General features: G+C 42.2%; 1 protein-coding gene across 2 annotated transcripts in view; it reads left to right on the top strand.

Annotated features, from left to right (window-relative positions):
• ALG6 (ALG6 alpha-1,3-glucosyltransferase) overlaps positions 1-20,188 on the top strand; it is a 184,353-nt gene that overhangs the window by 42,914 nt on the left and 121,251 nt on the right. For both annotated transcript variants that reach the window (XM_069232524.1, XM_069232525.1), the window contains one exon: positions 12,987-13,071. In XM_069232524.1, the coding sequence (XP_069088625.1) occupies positions 12,987-13,071 (85 nt within the window). The remainder of the gene's footprint in view (positions 1-12,986; positions 13,072-20,188) is intronic.

Here is a 20,188-nt window from a genome sequence, read left to right as displayed (position 1 = left end):
CTATGCTGGCCTTAATTGGGACACTTTAATGCTGTTCCAGTGCCTAACTGGCTTTTGGGTGGGCGAGGTTGTTAGCAGACTGACAGACCAATTGGTTAGTCGGTCGAAAACTGAGGAGATGGTGATCAGTCCAATCTAAAGCCATATTACCTGTAATAACAGTCATTATTGCGGACAAATACTCCATCAACTACACGACCAGCCCTATGAGTGGCCGATGTAACTTTCAAATTCCAATCAAAGACTCCCAAAGGATCAAGAAAATCAGTAACGTGGGGATCCTGCCTATCATCAAAATGAATATTGAAATCCCCCAGAATTATAGATCTGGGATTCATAGTTAATGGCTCTATGATAGATGGCCAATGTTGTAAAAAAGTAGAGTAAGGCCCTGGGGGTCTGTAAATTAACAGTCCCTCTAGGAGAGTAAAGTTTCTCTGACAGATTTTATACCGGGCACCCTCGCAAAATGCTAATGACATCTTTAGAGGTTCCTAGCAGCAGCTAAGAGAAGTTCTAAAAATCAATGCCAATCCACCCCCCCACTCCCCGTAGTTCTATCCAGTATAAACAAATTCTTAAAAAATGGCAATATTTTCATTTTTTGCTGCAAGTAGAGGAAGAAGGTAAATGGAAGTGCTTTAGTTATACGTAGGGCCACTGGAATTTGTGGCAGGGAGGACCAAATTGTGCACAACGGATGACCAATTTACGTGGCAAGAAAAGTCCAGTTATGCATTTACGACGCCAATAGCTCTAACTCAAGCAAATGCGAGACCTATTGCATTGCAAATGCTTGTTGTTTTTGGCAGTGTGTTCCTTCATGGAGAGGTTGGTGTCCAGGGTGATTCCAAGCAACTTGGCATCTAGTGAAAGTTGTGTTTCAAAGCCATTAAGGTTCATGCCATTGAGTCAGGTGTGTACGGTTTCTTGTTTGTTCTTGGCAAAATAATTAGAAATTCCATATTGGTTGGGCTGAGCATCAAGTAGGTGATGGAAATCAGATCCGAATGATGTGCAGGCAGTGTTTGAGGTGTGTGATGTCTGAAACAAAGAATACTTTTAAGTAGAGTGGTGTATCATCGGCCTATTGATGAATCACTATGCTGTTATCGGTGGGTAGATTCCCAAGGGGCTCCATGTAGACGTTAAAAATGACCAGAGACAGTATGGAGCCCTGGGAGACTCTGCCGATGATAGGGATCTGGAGGTGGTCATGTGAACAAACTGGTGTTGACTTGAAAGATTGGAGGATGCTTACTTTCACTGTATTTTGGTAGTCAATATTCTGGCTACGATATTTTTATAGTACAGTGCCTTTTGTACTCCATAGCGTGTGGCACATAACCTGCTAAAACTGCTGTGTAACTAGCCCAAAGTGCCTTAAAATGCACCTTTAGCTACTTATTGTCCAAACCATCAGTTATGTAGAACTCTTCTGTAAATCTTTCAGTCCTGTTGGTGTTTTCCAGTTATAATATCCTATCAAACTTTAACCCTTTTACTGTTAGGCTCCACCCCCCGCCCCCCTTCAGCTGCCCCCAGTGGTGAGCTCTTTTTTGGTTATTTTGGGGGGTAGTTCATGCTTAGGACTGTATAACCCAGGGTTTTAGGAGTCCCCTGGAGGGGACTATGAAACTCGTCAAAATATAGCAAAATGTTGGTTTTTTTGGGGAAAATAGGATTAAAGTGCTTACCAAAAAAACTTCTGTTTTTTTCCCTAAAAATGGTATCAACAAAAGGTTTGCTCTGCTAAAATCATCGTTTTCCTGGGTATCAGGTACATGCAGAGCTGAATCAAATAAAACAAAATTACCACAGTTTTGGCATTTTTCAAAGAAGTAGTCAATTTGTTCTAATTTCAATGTATTTCAGCCCACTTCCAGTTTGTGATGGAAAGAAACTAAGGTGAAACCCATGAGTGATCCGGTAAAGCTATACATTTCCGAAAAGTAAACAAAATTCGAAATTCAGCAAGGAGTCATTTGTGTAGATCTCTCAAGGTTTTCCCAAACAAACTTTTAAAAATGAGTACGAAAAAACGGCTATCTGTGACAACATTTTAATTTGTAGCTTGTTGCCATGATGGCCGATTTACAAAAGCAATATACCATTACATCCGCTTGACCTTCTTTTTGTGGGTATATATATATATATATATATATATATATATATATATATATATATATATATATATATATATATATATATATATATTTTTATTATTTTTATTTTTATTTTTTTTTTTCACTGGAAAAAACATAGGAATTTAGATGTTATAGATAGTTATTTCAAGTAACTATAACTTGTGCCTTAAGGTAAGTATAACTTCCGCCCCGCCATGCACAGTTTTCTCATCAATAATTTTATCACAAATGTTTCAGTGATAATCTCAATGATGCCACAGAAGATGTCATTAATGATGTTACATATGGGGTAATTAGCTGTGCATGGTGAGGGTGTGCTATGGTTACTTGAAATAACTCTAACAGCTGAATTTCTGTTCGGTTTTGTGGGTGTAAATTCAGAACCTAACTACAGTGTCCCTTTAACCTTTGGTTTGGTTTGGAATTTCTATGGTTTTCTCTGCAGCCAACCCACCTTGACATCCAATCCCTGTGCCATGCACAGTGTTTGGCTGTGCGTTGGGTTTAGCCGCAGGGTCTAACTGCACCACGCACAGCCTTTAGCTGTGCGTGGGGGGCGTTGGCCAGGCCTTGTGGCCAACCCCCGCTCACCTCCACAGGCATCCAAACCCGTGCCACGTACGGCCTTATGGCCGTGCACTGCGGCAGTTGGCCGCAGGACCTGGCCGCACCCTAGGGGGAGTTCACACACATTTACTTTCCTGTGAAATGAGTATCTTTGTCAGAATGCATCCTGACCTGCTTATTTATCCAACAAGAGACCACAGTTTTCAATATGTCTATCCAACTGGAGTAGTTTCTACTGGCTAATTGGTAAGTGCTTACTCACTTGGTAAATGTATAGTGCATATTCGACACTACAGCTGCGTAAAGGTCCCCAGGGTAATGTTTCCAGTGACCTTGTGTGTCTGTAATTTTGGCAGTGTGATTGTTCCTCCATTCCTGCAATAACCTCAATCCTCATGCAATGAAGAGAACGTTACTACAAGGAGTTGAATCTCCACCAAACAAGGGTTTCTTAATTATATGTTGTAAGTACTTCTTTGTTTGGTGAGATGTGCTCATATTCCTCTGCATCTAGACTGCATCTCCAAAATCGTCAGCTTTCCCGCTGCTTTTTAACAAGCTGTCCATCATCCTGGAAAAAGGCAGGAAGACATTACATACCACTAAGGTATATGTTGTAGGGCCAAACAGTCGGGGCTTCTAGTTCATTTTACATACTCCTAGTACTTAAAAGCGTAAGTGACCGTCTTTGGTTTCTGGCAAATGCCAAGAAAGAAGCAACTCCTCAGTTTTAGTACTAGGGACTGCAGGGGGAGCCTCCAGGCCAAAATGCTGCTCCCTGCGAGCGGGAGTAATCCTTTCATCTATTTTCCTGTCTGCTTTACAACAGGCAGGAAAACAGATGAAAAGTCTGCTTCCAGCCAGCAGGAGCAGTTTTTCTGCTGTTGCACACTGGCAATGGACTTAGTTTGCTCTCGCCTGGTAGGAGCTGTCATAGCTCCCACCAAGCGACAGCAACCTGCTATCTCCCGAGGGTGGGCACCTCGGGAGATAAGGAGCTGGCCCTGTGGTCTGGCAGTCCACAAGGCCATTAGTGGCTCCAGGAGGGGGACTGTGTAGACTCCCTCCTTTTCTTTGCACAGGGCTGACCCCGTAGAAGTGGAGGTCTCCAGGCCATAAACATCCCAGAAAGAGGGCTGTGTGGCCCTCCTCTCTTTACATTCTATTTCTGGCCCGAAAGGTGGTGGTCCCCGGGCACTCTTGGGCAATTAAGTTGTTCCATGCAGCTTGCTCCATTTTTTTTGTTTCTTTACTTTTAAAGACCCAGGGATGTGGTGGCCTCCATGGCTCCTAGTAGCCCCGGGAGGGGGGGGGTCCGCACAGCCCCCCTCTAACACATTAAATAAGCCGGGGAGGTGGTGGTCCCCAGGGCTTTTAGTAGCTATAAGGCGAGGGAGGCCTGCATGCCCCCCACCTCTTGTGTTTTATGCCACATGGCCCCGGGATCTGTCCCACCCCTCCCCCAAGAAAATTACATTTAAACAAGCAATGAAAACCATGGTTGTTTTCTTCTTACTTTTTTTCACTTTTCTTTTAATTTTCACCTTAATTTGTGGATCCTTATTGAATTTCGCTGCAAAAGTTGTTTTAAAAATAGCCCTTTTTGCCCTGGCAGGGTCTCTGGCGGACCCTCCAGCACCAGGGTTAGGTGATCAATGTATTCCTACCCTGCCCCTGTTTCTACTATAGTTTTTACTTTACTTGTGAGACTCAGCTGAGTCCGAGTCCCAGAACGGCTGCCAACACTTCCTGGTTGAAGTGTTGGCAGCCAATCAGATCTCAGCATGATATCTCTGGGATCCGCGGATGCTCCGCTCCCTAGACATACAAATTAGTTTTTTTCTTTAATTACTCTAAAACTACTGAACAGATTTACACCAAATAATAAAAAGGGCTGTTTCTGTACTAAGAGCTACCTCTCTACCAATATTGGTGTAATTCCGTCCAGTAGTTCGGGCTGTAGTGGTGTTCAACATCTCTATGGTAAGTTGTGTGGGGCAATTTTTTTTTTGGGACCCTCCTTTCTCTGGGCCCCCGATTGATGAATCACCCCGAAACGTTAGAGACAGCAGCTTAACTGACTGTCCTACTAATTTTGAAAATGTAATGAAGATTCTTCAAACAGCGCCAAAGTTATTGGCAAAACAAAAATTGCTTTTCCTATGGAAACTAGGTCCTAACTATATCTACCTACTGCCAACCGCCAGTAGGTAAGTATGTATGTATGCAGCGTTTTTAGGTTCTCCAAGAACCTGAGGTACCCAAAGCAAACAACTGAACTGCATCGTACAATGGTTTTTCATTGTGTACCAATTATAGAGTAATTCATATGATAAAATATAAAGAGTGAAAAATAGGTAAAAAACATGTATTTCTGAAATGGACACCAGATACTGAGTTTATGAATAGTAGTTATTTGTACATCTCTCAATTTGTGGGTACCTATTCTACCATGTGTTTCAGAAGGAATTTATCAAATTGTCTTCTTTCTTACACACTGCCTTACATTTGATAGGAACAAATGGCGAGACATACAGTTGTTAATAGCAAATGTTCTACTATTCTCTATTCCCACATGTCTCCCGATTAAAAATGGCATGTCACTTGTGTGGGTAGGCCTAGTGCCTGCAACAGGAAAAAGCCCTAAACACAACAATGCACACCACATTTTTTCCACTGAAAACTGGCCCCTTTTTCAATGTGGGTAGCTGTGAGTTTTGGGCCTTAACTCAGCAGGCACCTAGGGAAACCTAGCAAACCTGTACATTTTAAAAAAACTAGACACATAGGGGAATCCAGGTTATGGTGACTTGTGTCACTCTCACCAGGTTTTCTTGCCCAGAACCCCATGCAGACCTCACACTTTGACTAAAAACGACATTTCACATTTTTCTCATATTTCTGTGAACAAACTGCTGGAATCTGCAGAGAGCCACAAATTTCCTGACACCCAGCATTACCCCAAGTCTCCCGTTAAGAATGGTTCCACACTGTTGTTGGCAGGGCTAATGCCAGCGGCAGGAAAAGGCCTAAAGACGCCACATGGACACATCACATTTTTAAACAGAAACCTGATTTAAAAAAAAAAAAAATTGTAATGCAGCTAGCTTTGGATTTTGGGCCGTAGCTCTGCCGGCACCTAGGGAAACCTAGTGAACCTGTACATTTTTTTAAAAACTAGACACCTGGAGAAATCCAGGGTGGGGTAATTTGCATGGCTCTCAAAAGGTTTTCTTAACCAGAAGCCCTTGCAAACCTCAAGCTTTAACTAAAAGCACATTTCCCTCACATTTCAGTGATAGGAAATTGGAGGCTCCCTGCAGATTCCAGAACTTTCTATCACCTACCATTCCCCTAAGTCTTCTGATAAAAGTGATACTTCACTTGTGTGAAAAGGCCTACTGGCAGCAACAGGAAAGGCCCCAAACTATAATGTGGAGACATCTACATTTCTTGCCACAAAAATCATCTGGTTTGGCAATGGGGGTAGTGGTGTTTTTGTGGTCCGTGATCGACAGCCACTCTGGGAAAACTACCAAAACCAGAAATTACTGACAACTGGACACCCAAGGGAGTCCAGGGTGGTATAACTTGCCTGGATCCCACAACGTTTTCTTACATACAGTGCCATGCAAACCTGAAGCTTAACCTAAAATTGCAAATTTTCCTTGCATTTCTGTTACATAAACTTCCAGAATAAAAAGGAATGCACAAAATTCGCACTACTCAGCGTTCTTCCACTTGTCACAATAAAAATGATACCTCACTTATGTGGCCGGGCCTAGTGCACGTGAGAGTCAAGCAACAAACCAAGGTCAATGGGTGTCTCGTGGAGCGAACTTCATTGACCATGGTTTGATTTGTGTATGTCGGGGGCTTTAGGCCAAGTCTTACAAGTGGGGTTGTATCCCATGGAGGGATCCACTGGGGAATGGGACCATTGGAAATGGGAGATTCTCTCCTTTCCAATGACACCAACCCCGGTGCTTGGTGCTGAGATATGCCCTCCAGCACCGATGTAAGTGAAAGTAAATGAGCTGATCGGTTCTTTTTACTTTCACTTTCTGTGTACTGACATTGGTGTGCCATGTGAGCTAATTGTCATTTTCACAGAAGGAAAAAAAAAACAGACTCAGTCGATGGGAACGCTGTTCCCCCAGCAACCTAGACTTAAACTAGAAAAAGAAAATCCCTCTGCTTCACACAGCAGAGGGATTTCCTTCCTCGGTGAGAGAATGGCCTGAAGTCATCCTCAGCACACAAAGACTCGAGAGGAGCACGGCTTGGAGCCACCCTCTGCACTGAAGAGGTTAAATAGTCTTATTTTGACTTCATATTGTCAGAACACCCATGCCCTCTGTAAAGCCATCTTTAAATAATATAAAGTTGTACCTTTCTGACCCAATGTGGTTTAAAATGCAGCATTTCCACTAATTCCTCAAAATACCTTCAAGACTTAAAGGAATATGTGAAATGTCTTTAAAATAAATCTGATGCTGTCTCATATTCCTATTCCAATAATCTTCATTTATAATCCTTTCTGAATCCCTTGGACTCGCAAAGGTCACTAAATCATGTTGGATTGACAAGTTCTCCTGCTTTATTACAATTTAAGATGTACTGTTTTCCTTCATTTTCTGAAGATGTCTTTCAGGCAAACCACCAACTCCGTTTATAAATTAGTTTTATATCCCTATTTGAAAATCGATCTTTTGGCTTAACAAAAGAGTTTGTAAGCTCTTGTTCATGACTAGTTGATCAAAACTGTTGGTGCATATTATTTTATGTGAACCGTAAAGAGCTGGAGTGACACAATTACAATGGTTTTCAAAGTTAGTCCCAACGAGGGTGCTGATTCTCAGTTGCCACAGCAAAGGCCAGTAGTCTTCTATTTAGGGAAAGGAGGGTTAATTTATTAGTCAGTCAAAATATACTTGAGGTCCCACTTGTTCTTTACATCTCCTCCTGCTCATCCTTTGCTCTGCTTCTTTCAGTTTGCAACCTACAATAGTGTTAGCAGACCTGATCTTGGCACCCTTGCTATATGGTGGGCATTCTACAGATGTAGATAGTGCCAATATCTTTAAATGCTTCTAAGTTCTGAACAATGTTAGTGGTCACTTGTAAGATCTTCAGTCATATTTACAGATCGATAGACTCACATTTAAGAACACTGCCTGTAATGGCAGCTTGATTATACCACACACTCATACCTGGGTCACCTATCTATTCTGGGTAGAGGTCCGGGCTGTCTTCTGGAACTGTCACATTTTGTTAATATTAAAAAAGACCATTTTTCAAATATTTTATCATTTGTTCTACAAACCAGTGTTATCCTCTATTATCTTGTCTGGGTCATATACTTTGCGACTACCAATTTCACATCTTGTGCTCTTGCCAAAATTTGCAGCCATGATATGGATTTTTCGGGTCAGAGTACCTTGTTTCCTTCTTCAGTATCTGCAGGCAACTTTTGCAACTTGATACTGGTGCTCGTCGTGATCCTTGATTTAAATGATTGCCCTAATGTTTTATTTGAGAATCATTGGCCTGACCAAAACTCAAAGGCTAGCGTGGTCAATAGGTGTTTGGAAGGCTTTATCCAACTCTCTATAGCAGCAGTAGTTCAAATAGTTAATTTCCTTTTTAGGTCTTGCCTGCCAGACTTTGTAAACCGTCTGTTTGTGAAAAAACTATTGTTCATTTACATTGGGCCCAATCCTCACTATTGGTTGGCTGCATGTGTACTTTAATTTGCTTGCTTCTTATTTAATGGCTTGCCTTTCTATTTTGTGTTTGTCCCTTCCCTGTATCATAGACTCTTTACCATCCTTTTGATTGGCTGACTTGTATCCTTCCACTCTTCCTTATAGGAAATGTCTGTTTGGTCCAGCATTCCATGAGAATATATGTATTTTCCAGCTGTCACCCCGTGGGCTTCTTCACCGGTAACTACCAGCCCTCTTGCCTAGTGTTGCTCTCTCCCTTGTGCACTGCTTGCTCTGCCCTCATATTGCTCTGTCTCTTTTCACTGCCTCTCCCTGCCACCTCCGCAGTCAGTGCTATATGCTTCTCACCACCCTATGTTGCTTTTTCATGTACTGTTTTCCCCACCGCCCCTTGCCAATGCCACATCCGCCCCTCCATTGCCCCCAAAGACATTGTCGTTTTTTTATATTTTTAATTGGTGTATATACACTAAAATCTCTTTATTTACTGATCCCAAATTGTGTCCGCCACCTTGGATCGGTAAATGAAAAACAAAATAGATGCCCTATATCATTCCGTAGGGTCGCACATGTATGGTGATGGATGAACATACCTACAGAATGACATGATCTGCAGCAGGAGCAGTCACATACATCATTGTGCCTTTTTTAAGATTTTATTTTTTGAGTAGAAAAACAAAATGCTTTTAGCTGATGCTGCGTAGCATTGGCAAATCACTTTGGCCAAGACATATTGGCTTTTCCAATGCTTGTTTTGTATTGCTGGCTAACATGATTTCTACAGAAACAACAAACGTTTTTCAACAGGTCATCCCTGTTTTTCAACAGACTTTTTTATCCAGTGAGGAAAATCAAACTATGGTTTGGGATATAAAGAAAGCTTTCAAGTTATGAACCTTACCCTAATCGAAAGTATTTGTTCACTATGGAATGTGGAGAAAGTGTTCCTTTCTAACTGACCTATTAATGGTGCTCTATATAGCAAGACTATATCACCAAAATTGACATTTGACTTATCCCTTTTTTTGTTTTCATAGTCTATGTTGTGAGGATTCCTGCCTTAAATTTTTCCATTCCAAGAGAACTAACAGTCATTTTATGACTATGTTCTCTGAAAAGTCTTATATGTATGAAGAATGAAAAAAGATGGCACTGTTTAAATAACACCATTTTCTTCCGACCATGTCATTGTTTGTTACCCTGATGAGCTAAGTAAAACAAGTGTGTTGAATTTTATATTTTTTTTACTTGTCTAAATAACAAGATGCTTCTCAGAAGTCTACCTGTCTTAGTGTCATGCAGTGAGGTAACAACTTATGGCAATATTCTCACTACATCATGGCTCTGATAATAGTATGTCTGATAGTGTCAAGGCTTATATCATGGTTTGGATTTTAGCAAAGCTGTGAGGCTACATAAAGGGTCTGGAAGTAGGTGATGTTGTACACCCCTAACCTAAAGGGTGTTCACCAATTCATCTCTAGTCTATGCCCGCACTGGACACTGTTGGAAATACACTCTTGACAAACACACGAGTAGTAGTTTTCACAAGGTTGGGGAAAAAGTGGGGTATATTGTAAGTGAATTTGCAGTCGTTCAGCAAATGTTTGTATGAGCAAATTTACACATTTGTATTTGCTCATGTGAAAATAGAATTCACATATGTTTACCAGGAGTACATTTTCCAGACTTACTTCTATAAACTTGTGTAGATTATTCAGTGTTGTAAAACTAAACCAATGCCAGGGCATATACCTGCGGGGGCACTAGTTTACTTTCTTTACAGTTTTCTCCCCTAATTTATTTTCATGTTGTCCTAATGAGTTTAGGCTGATTTGCCATTATTAATCAGTTTAAATATTGGCACACCACAAGGCTGTGGGGAACTGAGTCCAATTCCACTCCTTGTGACAAGTGTCCGCCAACCCTTCTGGCCAGCTAGCAGTACCTCACCAGCGCCTACAAATGGCGGTGATTTGTGGCAGCTGTGCGCATGACATTCTGATTTCTCAGGGAAGTCATTGTGCAACAGACCTCATCCTTTTCTCTCAGTTACATTTGTCTCACACATGCAAAGGCAAACAGAAGCAGAAATCGGTTCAGTATATTTTTTTGAATCAACTGCATTCTAGATAAGAGAGACTGTACTGCAATGATTCGGATGATAAAACAGAATAATAGCAATACAGTGACAAGGAAAGTGAAACACAAGAAAAGTCCCACCATAGTGTCAGAGTGCTAAGTGTCCGGATTCCTACCTACGCTACTAAGGTACTACTAGAGCACAGCAGTGCTAGCCCTGATCCGCCCTTCAGGTTCCCTAGGAAGATACCATACATGAATATGACAGTTGTGACAAGGGCTATTGGTCTTCTGAGAGACCTCTCTCATGTAAATGGAAAGATGCCAAGTCTCAGCAGGCAGCTGCAATGAAGCAACAGCATGCAGTGGCACTTTTCTGCCTGGAACTCTCCCTCTAGCGTACAGGGGGCGGAAGGATATTTTATAAAAAAAACATCGGGTGTTCCGAGAAACCTGTCTTAACGTAAGAACACATATGTTTCTTGTGAATTGACAAAGATTGCAGAGGTCCACTTTGTACTGACAACATATTGGGGACAGCCTTGAGCAAAGCACAGAACGAGAATGTCAGAGTAAAAGAAATGAAAACAGTTTCTGTGCTAAAAGCGTATGAGATAAAGGAATATAAAACATCACTGTAGAAGAGAGCTTCTGCTCAGAAAATAGAATGAATTGTTAATGGGCTAAAGGGCACAAGCTGCAGGCCTAAGGCTAAAATAAGTGAACATAAAAGCTACTAAAATAACGTCACGACAGAACCACTGTCAGTAATACAAGCTGAGCTCACTGTATTTCCTTAGATCGCTCACCCTAATTTCAAAGGCTGGGCACTAATGAACCACTTATATAAGTTTGAAAAACGTATACATAGGCATATAAATCTTGCCATAGCGGGAGACGATCCTCTTTCTCAGATCCATGCTATCGTTAAAGGGATTGTACCGCGGAGGCATGAGCCTGCTTTTCCATTATTCAATATAACTTGAAAACGTGTTGCCCTTCACCCCAAACAGTATGTGCTGGGTAGGTGTTAGGCGTTCCACATCCTTGAGGTCCTCCTCAAAAAAATGCTGAACCCCAGAACTATGGAAAAGACGAGTGTACAAAAAAAGAAGCTCTCATGAATAAAATCCTAGTAGCCCATAAACGCTAATGACACTGAGTTAGTGAACTCAGTGAGTTTATCAAATGTATCGGCTGAAGGTATTTTTTTTATGGTGTGCTACCCTGCCAGACTCTGTTGCACCCAGCAGTTGTGAACATCTGATAGGTGTTCTGCACTCTATACTATAGAGTGTGCTAAAAGGTACACAGCTCAAGTAGGAGTTGCATTAATCTAGGATAATCCACGTATTCACATTCAGCAATTCTTGTCCTTGAAATAATAGATTATGCACTTCCTTCTACGAAGAACCATAAAAAATATTTTAACTGTATATAATATGTTCTGTTAACAGTATCCAGACATTCTGTTCATACCTCAATGTGTTTTGAGACACTACAAACCAGGGGCAGAATTGTACATGACTCATCAACACCATAGAAAAGCACACTGTGGTTAAATAAATATAAACACTGAGATGACATAATCGCATTTCTACACTCCACTATCTCAGTAGAATCACTATATAATAAGATTGCAGGTGTATAGAATCCATTCAGGGAAAAACAAATCAATACTAACGGTATAAGGCATGCAGAACGTTGAGTAAACATGCACTGTGAAATATAATGTACTCAAATAAATAAATATGTAGTGATCCAGTTAGTAAATGACTCTTCAGATGCGAAACAACTTTGTGAAATACGAAGTGGTCCAACAAACAGTGGTCAAACAAATGTATAGACCACGTGGTATGAAACAACTATGTGAAATGCACTGTAAATTATGCAGTGGTCCAACAAATAAGTACACAGTGGCAAAGCAAATGAACCTCAGGATGCAAATAACTATGACATGCTCAAAAATCGCCTACATAGTGCTGCTGAAATTACACGTCCAAGGGAAGGAAATTTAACAGGCTACAATAGGGAAAACACAGGATGCACCAATAGTTACAGCCGAATATAGCTGGTTTTAAGAATAACTCACCAGAAGCACAGTGAAAATCCAAAAGTAAGGATTTATGGGCCTACGAGAGATACAGATTATGAAATGCCACACTGTGGGACACCTCACAGCTAGGGATTCGCAAATCAGGGGCATATGCGTTTAATGGGAAGTTTAGAACACTGCTGGTGCGATACAAAACCACAAGGGTGCATAAGCAAATACTCTGGAATCTAGTCATGTTGCCATAACATTGTGGCTGCCATGAATCCAGACCTTAAGCATTGGTCTAGGAAATAAATAGATAAATGATTAATGTGAAGTAGTGATGCTACAGATACTGCACTATCCACGTACTTACAGGGGGAATGAAAACTAAGATGGTACTATGTGTCTTTTTTTTCCTGCTAGGTGCAGGGAAACCACCGATGTATGGCGACTATGAAGCCCAAAGGCATTGGCAAGAAATTACATACAATTTACCGGTCACGCAGTGGTATGTGTAATTTATTATTTATTTGTACAATTTGCAAAATATTAAGTAGTCCCAAATATGGTTCAAGTTTTGCAAAGTTTGTTGATGTTGATTGTTTAGTTCTGTGGTTCTATCACAAAAAGCAGATGCTATGAATCTACTTGTGGTTTCAGAAAGCAGATTTAGCATTGAATAGTGGTCGCACCCATGCAGTAGCCCTAAGTGAACTTGAATTCCAGAACATGCGTTAGATACAGATCAGCTCTACTGCTTTTAGTTCTGAAAGAGGAAATACAGTTGCTGCTTTCATTCTGTGCCAACTGGTAGTATTAGGTTGATCGTTCTTTTGATGCACATGGAGTTCTTTCACATTCATTTAATCATCAGATTATAACACCAATGAAATGATAAATGAAAGATCGTGTATTGTGTTACCACTCAAATTCCATCCTGAGGACCTGTAAAGCAAAAAATTCTTCCATTACAGAAATTTTCCTTAAAAAGCTATCCTTCAAACATTTTGTGATGAAGGAAAAAACGGATAAAATTCTGCACATGATTTTGGTGGGATAAACCCAAATTCTGAGTATAATCTGGTTAGTAAGTGGGATCGCTGAGCTGATCAGACATTGAGCAACATTCTGCATCAAATATTGTAGATTTTGTTATCATCCAGACAAATTCCACAGAAAAGCTGGTTATTGTTTGTTTCGTGCACTCACCAAATGTGAGTTTTCAAGGAGTTTTGAATGGGATTAATTTCAGAGACTACTTGACTGTTTGCTGAGTTTAGCTTCCATTATTCAACTTGATTTGTGGTTGGTATTTTTTTATCTCAATATTCTAACGTGTGTCTGGCTTTCCTATTTTGATTGCCATTCTATCTGTATTTTAACATCACATTGTTTATGGTCTTTATCATAAGCAAAACATGTTATCTTGCTGAGACGTGGGAGCATTGCCATCACTTCTACTCGTCTTTTTCCCTCTGTAGTTGTGTTAAGTCTGTCAGCAGTAGTGCTAAAGATGGCAACAGCAACACTCACTATCAAGGTCACAGTCCTTTTAAAAATCATCCCTTTAGCCCATGCAGTTGAACAACAGGCTTTATGTTCTCCCACTCTTAGATTCAGCAGTATTGCCATCACTAACGTACTCATGACCACTACATCCACCAACATTGTGTAAGCAGGCTTTAGTGCAGTTGCATTAAGATGAGGTGAAAAAAAACAAAAAATATAAATAGCAGGTAATAACGTTAAAAGTATTTCTGCATCTCTGAAGGAGAGAACATATTATTCTCCTTCTTTGTAGATGTAGAAAATCCGATATCATCTGACCATGGCATATTATACTTAGTGAAGATTCAATGCTTCTTTGCGGGTAACATAACTAAGATTCAATACAATTTGACTGAAATTGGATGCTTAACGTCCATATAAATGGCAGTTAAAGCGTGGGTGTTTTCAGGGGCGTCTTTCTGTAGAATTCTAGGCTACTACAATTGCAGTAGTAGCAACACTGAAAATCTTGTGCAATTTTAAACTGGACAGCTCTCAGGGTAATCCCACGTCATCAACAGTTGCAAATGAGAGTGCGATTTATTTGCAGCTCTGAATTCAGACATCGTAAATTGTTGACCAGAGCAAACTCCAGTTTCAGTGCAAGAGGCATGGATTCTTAAGCTACTGAAGACAGCATCTTTATGTCCTGCTGTTCAGCTGGACCAATTTCTGATGTTCTATTTAAAGCGAAGATTATGTAAAGAATAACTATCCGCTAACTGCATCTCATTGAGAAGAAGACCTGTCAGTCTGGGCTTCAGTTATATTAAGGGCAGAGTTGGCACTGGTTGACACGTCCTATATCTGTAGTGGATAAGGGTGTGCCTTCACTGGTGGTGATGCTCAAACTGTTGGTTACATTTGATTCCTTTGCCTGCGCCATTCCTTTAGAAATATTGAAAGTGATTCCAGGGATCTAACCAAGTCAGTTTTCAGGTTTACATTGTTTAGTTTGTCTAGAGTTTGTATGGACACTTTTGAGTACTCATATCACGGACGATTACCCAAGGATCATAGTTTTAACCCTAAACTTTTTGCAGGCCTTACACAAATTTGGACAGAGTAGTTGAGCTTCATTACTATGCCGATGACACCCATCTTATTGTCTGCCCCTCTGGATATCATGCAAAAGCTGCTGAGGTCCTTACTATTCATTACCCAGTTGTTAACATTTAGACAGGTTATTACAGGCTGGTCTTAAATGGAAAGAATGATTGCTAAAAAGCATTCTCACTCTGTCAAAGTTTACAGTGCTGGGTGCAACGTTTTTCCAGTCTACTTGATGGAACTTCAAAGGTTACTATTTTTTTACTTTTCAGCCAGAGTCCTTTACCACTATGTCCTTGGAGTGGTTAACTGTGCCCACTCTGTTTTGGTTTTTATGAGAGCTCTTCCTCAAAGGTCATTCTGCCCCAACCCATGTGTAAAAAAAAAAAAAAAAAAAAAGAAATCACCAGTTTCGTTTCTTCTAAAATGAACACTGTTTATGAGAAGACTAACAGGCCTTTCTGTAGACGGTGGTCCAGAGTTTTCAGTCAGCCTGCCACAGGGCTCTCAAGATCATACAGATTTTTCCGGAGATGAGTGAAGCTGGGGTGAGCTGGGAAATGCTTAATCTCTGATCATCATTCTTGGATGACTTCTGTCCAGTCCTGATTCTGCAAGAACTAGACCACTATCAGCAGTTTGTTATGCTATTACCTCTTTCTCTTCTGGTGTTGTCCCTTGTTTTTGCAAATAGTTGTCATCACACCTTTTTTTGAGAAACCTGTTCTGGAGCCTGCACTTTTAAACAAAATTCTCCCTATCTCCTTACTTCTTATGCTAGCCAAGAATATATTAAAACCCATCTTGCAATATGTCTGGCCAGCTATATTGACTAGCTGAAGCTTCTGAACTACGTCAAGCAAACATTGATGTTAGACATAGCAAAGAAACTGTCTTGTTAGTGACACTTGATGTCTGTCATATTTTAAGGCATGAGAGACATCCTGCAGGCTTGTTACTCCGCAATATACATCTGCTCTGTTCATTACAATAGCATCACACCATTCTTGGAGATGGTCTCACTTCTGTGGTGAGGGAAATGCAGAATTGAGTTGGTTTGGATCCTTTGTGGAGGGACATACTCAAGTTGTACTCTCTAGATTCAGTCTACTAAAAAGCAGTAACCTTATGTGTTCCCCAAGGATCAGCAATTTCCCTAGTTTTTCTTTTACTATTTATGTGAAACCCTTTGGAGACCTGATTATTTTCTTTGTCTTTAAGGCCCTTTCATAAGCAGATGACGCACAGTTCCTAGTGTGAAACCCCAGAGGTAATCCAGCTCAGTTATCCATCCAAGAGGCTGCTTGTTTAAAACTCGGAGCTGGATGACATATAACTTCCAGAAACTAAATGGAGACAAGACCGAAATATTGGTGAGAGGGAGAGACTCATGCTGTACACGCTTTTTCTTAAGCTCCTAGGTACTCTCCTGCTTCATTGATGTCAACAAAAAATGTGGGCATCCTATTTGACAAAGAGCTGCTCAAGTCAAAATGGTTTTTGTCTATGGTTAGTTACTGCTGAAAATGTTGAGGAACTTGTGTCCTTTCAGTCCTTCATCTAAACACGATGTGAAAGTGGAAGAATATATGGTTTTCCGGTTGCATTACAGCACCTCTATATAGTTTGGATTTATAGGTTCTCTTATCCCTTTAGTACAGAGGGTTTAAAACATGGCTGTTAGACTTACTTGTGGACTTCAAAACTCTGATAATGCTTTTACGCTTTACATTGCCTACCAGTGAAACTGCATGCCCACTTTAAGGTTTTCTTTTTGCTCAACAGGACTTCAGCAAGGTTTATGCGTAGTTCCTCCTGTTTCCTGCTAGAGCTCCGTGGTCGGGAGTCCTCTGTGGTTTAAAAATTGGTGCTTCAAACAAAATTGCTGTGGAGGTAGATCTTTCGAATTTTGCCTCCTCCACAGCTTAAAAGTTTGCAGTTGAGCTTCTATGTTCATACGAACTTACCCAATTTAAACTGAAATTCAGTGCTTATCTGTTCCGTTTTTTCATTTCGTTTTCTCTTTTTAGTGCTTCTAAAGGTTCCAAGTGCCAGGACACCCATGGGTAAATGTGTGTGTAAAAGTAAATAAATATATAATAAAATATGTATAGCTGTTACTAATATTTGACACTTCTACATAGAATGCATCTCTTGGAGAGAAAAGTCATCCAACATTGGCTACAGCAAGCATTGGAGCAAATCAGAATTATTGTAAAACACAGTGGCCCTCATTATGACATTGGTGGTAAATCCTGCTTACCGCCACACTGAAGGCCGACCAACATACCGCTGCGGTGGCGGATATCCGTTCACCATATTATGACACACACACCCCAATCCGACAGAATACTGCCACATACACAAATCTGCCAGACCAAAGGTCAGTGATAAACTGGCAGTCCCAAAACCGATACCGTTACGCCAACAAAACAACGCCCATCACCACAGTGGACATTCAACGGCAGTAAACCATTGGCGGTACATACCGCCTCGCTCAGAATGGACACTCACATACAAAACACCACCACATTGGCCAGTACCAAAAACACACACCTGACACCCATACACACCCACACCACTATAAAACACACACCCACAGTACCCACAACCCCTTATGAACACCAATTGCTACTAGGAGACTGAGAAGAAGAGCACAGAGGCAACTAGACACACACCACTCACACCCATACACCCCTCACACCCTCCACATCACACACCCCACCACATTACCCAACACACTCTTACCAAAACACATCACACAACACCCGTGGCACCATAAAGGCACCCCCGTTTCACTGAGGAGGAGTTAAGGGTCATGGTGGAAGAAACAGCTCCTTGGAGTACAGGTACAGCAGATTTCCATTGCAAAGAAGATGAAGCTGTGGCGGAGAATCGTGGACAGGGTCAGCACCGTGGGATAGCACCCAAGAACAAGAGACGACATCAGGAAGAGGTGGAATGACCTACAGGGGAAGGTACGTTCCGTTGCAACAAGGCACTAGCTCTCCATACAGAGGACTGGCGGTGGACTCCCACCTCCTCCCCCACAGCTCACAGCATGGGAGGAGCATCCTGAGGGACTCGCTGGAGTTGCTGGAGGACTGGACATAGGTAGTAAATGTTGCTTACCAATCACCCCACAACCCCCCAATACCTGCATGCTATCTCACACCCACACCCTCACTCCCATCACTCCAATCCACTCCATCCCACACACTGCACCTACACATATGACTAACCCCAATGCCAAGCCCTGCATGCCATACCACTGCATGGACAGCCCTCCCAGCCCTGCATGGACAACCATCACTAAAGCATTCACAGCATAGGGAAACTAACATACCCACAATACATCACCATGCACAAGCAAACGTTGGCAGGGTAACACCAACGATGGAGGGGAAGCCAGGGATGTACAAATGTCATACACTTGAAGCATAATACATCACTTACATCCCCACAGGTACCACAGACAATGTCGGTTGAGAGGAGGTGCCACCACTGTCCAGTCCCCCAACAGAAGATGCCCCCAGTGATGACAGTGACTCTGGACTTCAGGATCTGGAGGACCTACCTGGCCACTGGACACTGACCACTGGACAGCCGGTCACCCAAGCACAATCACAGACCACCACAGAGCCTCCCCCATCAGGATCCAACACCACAGCACCCACCCAGCATACCCAAACCTCTGTCCCTAGGACATGTCAGTCAGCAGTTTTCCCACCTGTACAGGGACCCCAGTCCACACATCGCCAGCAAGACAATCAGGGACCTGGGGTCAGTGGCAGTGGGAACACCGTTCAGGGGACAGGGGCACAGGCCAACAGGGAAACTGGGAGGACTGCTGTGCACCAGGGGGAGGACAGGAACAGGGAACCGACTCTCCAGGAGGCATTCTCCGAGATCCTGGGAGCCTACTAATATTCCAAGGATACGATGGGCCAGATCCTTGACAATGTGCAGGAGAACAGGCGGCTGCAGGAGGGACAGTACCAGGGGATCAGGGAGGACTTGCAGGCCATCAACACCACCCTGACCTCCATTGCAGGGGTGCTGGCAGACATGCCCAACATCATGAGGGAGGCAACAGCACACCAGCGGGCCCCTACCACTAGCCAGTCAACTGAACAGCCCTCCACTTCTGCTGCCGCTAGTGGGCAGGAGGCCCCGCCATAGGACCCACAGCCCACCAGCACCCCTCCCCCTGCAGAAGGTGAACCACCCCGCAAATGTTCTCTGTGACCCAAACAGAAGCCAGAGACCATTGCCAAGACCGCCGCCAGGAAATGAAACTCTCCTGATTGTCCCCCTTGTGTCCCACCCTGTCACCTTGTCCACCATGAACTGCCTTTGCTCCCCTTCCTATGGACACTTCGGCACAGCACCTGTGCTACAAACAGACTGGAACAATACCCTGGACTTTCCTCCATCATCACCCATTCCATTGCACTTTCCCCTCAATTTCTTAGCACTAAGATAAACACCCTTGAACACAACTCAAGTGTTTCATGTTTTGAAACAGTGTATTAATGGAAACAGTTATATCCGTTGCAAATGAACTGTACAATATGAGAGCATAGAAATAATGACCTGTAGCTGGCTGTAGTCAGCACATCAGTACAGAGTTGTGACATCACCAACATCTGCAAATTGACAAACAATAGGTGACAGTAAGTGGAGGTAAAAGGAAGTTAATGCCATTTTGCCACAGCCACACAGAATGCACCAATAATCAAAGAAATGTTAAGTTGCACTGTCTCACCTGTGTGTCATTGGAAGTACAGACGGATAACTGATGTTCTGTTGTCCTCAGCCTCTTCATCCTCACTGTCATCAGGGTCTACTGCTGCCACAGGGGCATTTCCAATCTCTTCCTCCTGCAAATAAGGCACATGTCATCTGAGGGCCAGGTTGTGCAACATGCAGCATGCCACTACTATCTGGCAGACCTTCTCAGATGAGTAGCACAGGGATCCAACTCTTAGATGGAGGCACCCGAACCTGGCCTTCAGGAGGCCGAA

The sequence above is a fragment of the Pleurodeles waltl genome, chromosome 4_2 (assembly GCF_031143425.1).
Source record: "Pleurodeles waltl isolate 20211129_DDA chromosome 4_2, aPleWal1.hap1.20221129, whole genome shotgun sequence".
Classification (NCBI taxonomy): Eukaryota; Metazoa; Chordata; class Amphibia; order Caudata; family Salamandridae; genus Pleurodeles; species Pleurodeles waltl.
Note: the sequence above shows the minus strand (reverse complement) of the source record. Positions and strands in the feature narration are given on the sequence as shown.